We start from the raw sequence: 6,029 nt of genomic DNA on the forward strand, positions 1-6,029 counted from the left end.
ATATGAAGAATAATCAGAGCTGCAGTGGTCGTCATCCCAAAATGACTCCACAGAGTGAACTACTTTCACAATCTAGCTGTGAAAAACAGAAGGCAGCTGCTTTTGATTTCATCAGAGGTTACCAATGGAAACGAGAGTTTCTGTGGAGCTCAGGCAGTGTGAGGGACACTTTAGAACATCAGCCTCTTGCTAGTTGTTGGGTACAAAACTGCGAGAGAGAAAGAAGCCAGGTGAACACTGGAAGGATGTTCTTTGGTTCGATGAAGATTGGGCTCAGATGGAGTCCAGCATGTTTAGTGTGAACCTGACCACAGTGAATGCATCGTCCCGGCTTCATCAGTTCTGACTGACTAGTTGGGAGTTCCAGATCCTTATATACTTAAGGAGCCATTAACACCTGAGTTTCGGTTTCAGCTGGAGGTTTGTTGCTGAGGTTTGTAGCTGAAATTGAAACTCAAGTATCTGAAACTCCCAACTAGTCAGTCAGAACTGCTCTTGGATGAGAGGTCTTCAAGGAACTCAAGCAAATCCAGTTGCTACGATTAATCCATGAGATTAACCATGACCTGGATGACTGAGAATCTCCACAGACATGAAGGACTGAGTCTGTCATCGGACACAAAGGTGGATATACAAATAGTAATAACAAAAAAAGGGGGATTTAGATCTGAGTAATGAAAGGTATACTGACTTTAGGTGCATTGAGTTCCTACTGTGGGGCCTGAATTTTTAAAATAGTACGTTTAAACTGTTATTTTTTAAATTTTACATCACCGCAAATAGTAAATGGTCAACCTGGAAGTGATGCAATCACTGTAAGTTTGAATCATTTGACATTTAGGTGACATTGCACAGGTCTGTATTCCTTCCTATTAAATATATTTAAATATATGCTTTTGAGGCCCTGTTTTGCACCATTAATCCTCCTGATCTTAGAAGATTTCTCAGTGAACTACCATTTATATGACTATGAACGTCTATATAGAGCAGTGCTGCTTGTTGCCCATAAGATGGCAACAGATAGTAAGAAAAAGCCTCAAGTTTTCTCCCGATTTTGCGAGTTTTCGAGGATTTTAAAGCAGATAACGTGGCCACAGTTCATCGTGGCCTTCGTTTTTGGAAGTTTTTGGGATCTTTTTCCAGCCGTGTAATACTCTGATAAACAGAAAACATACAAAGTGTTCCTGATGTGTCAGTTTGGCATCTGAGAGAACAAAGCCCACAGGAGCTCATTAGCATGGCCTTTTGTCAGCTTGTCATTAGACCTGAGAAAGGCCATCACAGAGGGTTTGTTATACGTCGTGTGATCTTTTAAAAACTCGCCGGACACATTAGCTAATTGACTTGTGTCTCTCCCCGCTCATGGTAACGGTATTTCTTAATAAAGCGCGGGCAATGCGGCCACAAAGACATACCTGTGCTTGGTCAGGAGTCCGCACAGAAGCCTTGGAGATGATCTGCAACGGCAGGCTAATTAATGACCTGACAGCAAACATCAAATGAGCAAATGCAACAAGAGAATTAGCGGGTTTGTGTCGTGTTTGTGTTGTTGGGCCTGAATGACGTCCAGAGGTGGAAGGTGTGGAACGACGCAGAGCGATATAAAAGACGGCTGTTGTTCCATCGGGGAGATCAGATGAGTCCAGTTTCCAGGATCCAGAAGATGATGATGTGGTTCGGCTCCAACATCCGGAACGCTGCCGGGATGGACACGTCCAACAGGGTGAGACCCGTTTACTTTACTTCTGTTTGACATTTATAGTTTTTTTTTTAGCTTTACCAAGATTGACTGAAAAACACTTTGCTGCTTCACTTCTTTGATTCTGACATACACTGTAAAAAACAAACATTTTTAACAGCTTCTACCTGAACTCTCTGTTCATCATATTGTATATGATGTGTTTGTCATTGTTTTAAGGAAAACTTTTTGTTGAATTAGAGATAATATCTCATAAACTGATGGAAAAACAGTATTCATTTACATGTAAACTGTAAGAAAAGAAAGAAAAGAGAAAATGCAGGGCAGAATTCTCCACATATAAACATCTGTATTTCAACAGAAATGTTTTGAGGTCTTTGAAATATGTGATAACTAGTAAACGCTCACAGAAAAATAATGTTAATTTATTTTTGATTTACATTTTTTTTTAATTTCACAACTTTTACTGTCTTCAAATTAGCATTTTTTTATTATTTTTTATTAGAAATTTGCCAATAATTGAAAGAAAAATCATTTTTCTAAAGAATTTAAATACAATGAATAATTTTTTAATTGTAATTTTTCAGATTTTCCCAATTCTGTTCAATTGCAGATAACATCTAGAAAAATTATATTTCAAAAAAAAAAAAAACAACAATTTACATGTTAACTGAGTTTTTGTAAATCATAGTAAAAAGGTGGTATTTTACTTTTAATTCAATCTTAATTAGTTAAATCAGAAATGTATATTTTTACAAACAGCATTTAATTCTTTCGCAATGTTTATCCATAAAATATATTTAAATGAGCTTAAATATATAATTATTTTACAGATATTTGCCAATATTGTCACAATTTTTTCTTTTGCAGTTTTTGAATATTACTTTTTTTTTTAGCATTTCTTTTAAACCCTTTTTTTCTGGCACCTTTGCTGCCTGATTAAATTTTATTTATTTATTTATTTACAATTTAGTACAGTACAGTTGAACATCAAAATTGAACATATTAAAAAATAATATTCAAAATATTGAAGCAGTAGTGAAGTATTAATTTACTTGTAGACTGCTAAAAAAAAAAAAGACTTAAACTTTTACCAATTATCTCTGTTTTTACAAATAGTAATTTGTTCTTTTACAATCTTTACTGGACTTTTTTTTATTTTATTTTATTTTATTTTTTTTTACATTTTTCAGACATCTACGGCTGAAAAATGCCAATAAATTCTGTAAACTGTTACAGATTTTCCCAGTTTTGTTAAATTACAGATGATATCTAGTAAAATTGCAAAAAGAAGGTCATATTCTGAATCTAATCCGTCCCTGAGCAGAAAGTCCTGGTTCTGGTGCTGATGCTGCTGCTGTCCCAGCTGACCTGCGACGCTCACAGCGTGTCCGAGTGCTGCAGGCAGCCCAGTCGCTCGTGTCGCCTCTACGTTCTGCTGTGTCGCTCCGGAACCAAAGGCCTCGGTGGAACCCTGAGCGGAGACGCCTCGGCCGGGATCCTGACTCTGGGCAAACGGGCCGAGGACGAGCACCGGCTGCAGAACCGCCTCCACCAGCTGCTGCAGGTCTCCAGGAACCAGGCGGCAGGGATCCTCACCATGGGGAAAAGAACCGAGGACTGGGTGGAACGGACCAGAACCAGCGTCACCACGCCTTTACCTGTGTGAAAGCAAGTTTACTGGGACTTCAAATTGAGATTTGAGTTGAGAAATCACACCGTTATTGCAAAAAATGTACAATTTTTACTCATGTAGAAACAATTTTAGTGATTTTCTTTGAACTGTGAGTGTGAGAACCTGAAGAAGACTCTGTACATAAATGTAAATGGATTTGTGATGTAATAAAAAAGCTTTAAGACGACGTGTGTTCACTCTTTTACTTACAAAAACACAGCAGTTTAACACAACCTGCAGTTTAGCCGAGTCCATCCATCCATCCATCATCTATACACCGCTTAATCCTCATTAGGGTCACGGGGGGCTGGAGTCTATCCCAGCTGACTCAGGGTGAAGGCAGGGGACACCCTGGACAGGTCACCAGTCTATCACAGGGCTACACTTAGAGACAGACAACCAAGCACACTCACATTCACACCTACGGACAATTTAGAATCACCAATTAACCTCAACATGTTTTTGGACTGTGTGGGAGGAACCTGGAGAACCCAGAGAGAACCTACGCTGCACGGGGAGAACATGCAAACTCCACGCAGAAAGATCCCGGGTGTCCTCACCAGGACGTGAACAGGTGACCTTCTTGCTGCGAGGCAACAGTGCTAACCACTGAGCCACCTTGCAGCCCAGTTTAGCCGAGTAGTCACTGAGTTATTGTGATGTGACCGTTTATCACAGCTGAGTTAGTTGGGTTTTTTTTATTTATTTTTTTTTTTTTTACAGATTTTCCTTGTTTTGTTCAGTTGCAAATAATAATTAGTAAAATCACAGACAAAAGTATGAATTTACATGTTGACTGTCAAAGAAAAGGCCAAACTGTTCATATTGTGTACATGAAAAGTCTGCAGTTTTACAAATAGAAATATGTTCATTTACAGTGTTTGTCCAGAAAATGTATGTATTTAAATTTTTATAATAAAATGTACAATTATTTGCCCCAATTTTAAAGAAAGCATCTGGACAATAAGAATTTAAAAATTGTAAACAATCTTTTTAACTTTACAGATTTTTCCTGTTTTGTCAAATTAAAGATAATTATATATTATTGAATTTCCCTTCTGGGATAAATAAAGTTTTTGTTTTGTTTTTTTCCATTCATTATAGTAAAGTCACCAAACTCTTAATTTACATGTCAACTGTACTTTTAGAAATATTAATTTGTCCTTTGACAACATGAAACTGTAAAATTACTCTGCTAGCTGTATTTAAATCTTTAAGATGTTGCTGCTGTTTTCACTGTTATTTTTTACAGTGTACCTCAACAGACCGCTGCAGCAGAAAAAGTAAAGAAAATGCACAGAAGAAATCTTTTTTTTTTTCTACGTGGACAACAAGGGAGGAGTTAAATCAGAAACACCTGTGAGCTGAACAGAAGCAGCGTGAAGGAGACCAGAGTTGGAGCTGCAGACAAAAACGAGGAGCTTCATGGAGTTTCTGGTCATCTCTGCTTCACAAGTAACCAGAGCAGCTTAGGATGGTGGATTTTTATCAACTTCCTGTACAATAAGGGACACCGGAGCGGATCTCAGCAGCAGATATTTGTTCAACTCAATCGACTATCTGTTTGGCTGAAACTTGTGGACGTCTGCGTCTTTGTTGGATTCTGGTTCAGATAAGTCTCCTTTTAAACACATTGTCAGGTTTCCTCCTCTTCTCTTGCTCAGTTTGGTCACTCTTGGGCGACACTCTGAAACTAGCTGAAGGCCGTCTCTTGGTTGACTAAAGAGCATCTGATTTTCTTATCAGGACGCTGACGCTGAATTTCTGTTGATTTAATGAAACATGTGGATTCATCTACTGGACCACGTCTGATTTGCCTGAAAATGCTTTTGGATGAAATCTAGATATTTATTAGATATCTGTAAAATTTTGGCTTCACATGTCAAACATTAAAATCTGAGCCTGTTTGAAGAACAATATCTGAAGAACTACTGAAGATAAAAACCTGAAACATTCACTGTTATTTCTCATCATGTCATTGATTTAGAATCTGTAATATTGGACAAGTGAAGCTGCAAGGTGGAACAGTGGTTAGCATCGTAGCCTCACAGCTAGAAGGTTGCTGGTTCACGTCCTGGTGAGGATCTTTCTGCGTGGAGTTTGCATGTTCTCCCCGTGCAGCGTGGGTTCTCTCCAGGTTCTCCAGCTTCCTCCCACACAGGAGGTTAATTGGTGATTCTAAATTGTCCGTAGGTGTGAATGTGAGTGTGCTTGGTTGTCTGTCTCTAAGTGTAGCCCTGTGATAGACTGGTGACCTGTCCAGGGTGTCCCCTGCCTTCACCCTGAGTCAGCTGGGATAGACTCCAGCCCCCCATGACCCTAGTGAGGATTAAGTGGTGTATAGATGATGGATGGTGACAACTTTCTGTCTCTCTTTTGGCGTGGAGGGGAGGAGTCTGAGGGGAGGGGCAAGGAGTGCATCTTTTTTTTTCATCTCTGGCTCCAAAAATTCAAGATGTCAACCAGGAAGAAGCAAAATTTTCTTGGTGCAAAAACTAATCGACCAGCAGTCAACGCTCCTTTATATACAAATGATCTGTAAATAATGCACGACTTGCCCCGCCCCCTCAGGCTCCTCCCCTCCACCCCAAATGGAGACACTTTAAAAATCATTTTAAAAAAATTTAAAAAATTGTCATTGAAAGTATACATAAA

General features: G+C 38.8%; 1 protein-coding gene across 1 annotated transcript; it reads left to right on the top strand.

Moving 5' to 3' along the window:
- Window positions 1-1,622: 1,622 nt before the first annotated feature.
- Window positions 1,623-3,558, top strand: hcrt (hypocretin (orexin) neuropeptide precursor). Its single transcript, XM_008284851.1, has 2 exons — window positions 1,623-1,723; window positions 3,027-3,558. The coding sequence occupies exons 1-2, from the start codon at window positions 1,637-1,639 to the stop codon at window positions 3,366-3,368; spliced, it is 429 nt and encodes a 142-aa protein (XP_008283073.1). The 5' UTR covers window positions 1,623-1,636; the 3' UTR covers window positions 3,369-3,558.
- The last annotated feature ends 2,471 nt before the right edge of the window (window positions 3,559-6,029 follow it).

Source organism: Stegastes partitus, unplaced genomic scaffold (assembly GCF_000690725.1).
Source record: "Stegastes partitus isolate 25-593 unplaced genomic scaffold, Stegastes_partitus-1.0.2 Scaffold376, whole genome shotgun sequence".
NCBI lineage: Eukaryota > Metazoa > Chordata > Actinopteri > Pomacentridae > Stegastes > Stegastes partitus.

Coding starts and splice junctions, on each gene's coding strand:
- hcrt (XM_008284851.1), top strand. CDS start 1,637: ATGAGTCCAGTTTCCAGGATCCAGAAGATGATGATGTGGTTCGGCTCC. Junction 1,724..3,026: donor GGATGGACACGTCCAACAGG/GTGAGACCCGTT, acceptor GTCCCTGAGCAG/AAAGTCCTGGTTCTGGTGCT.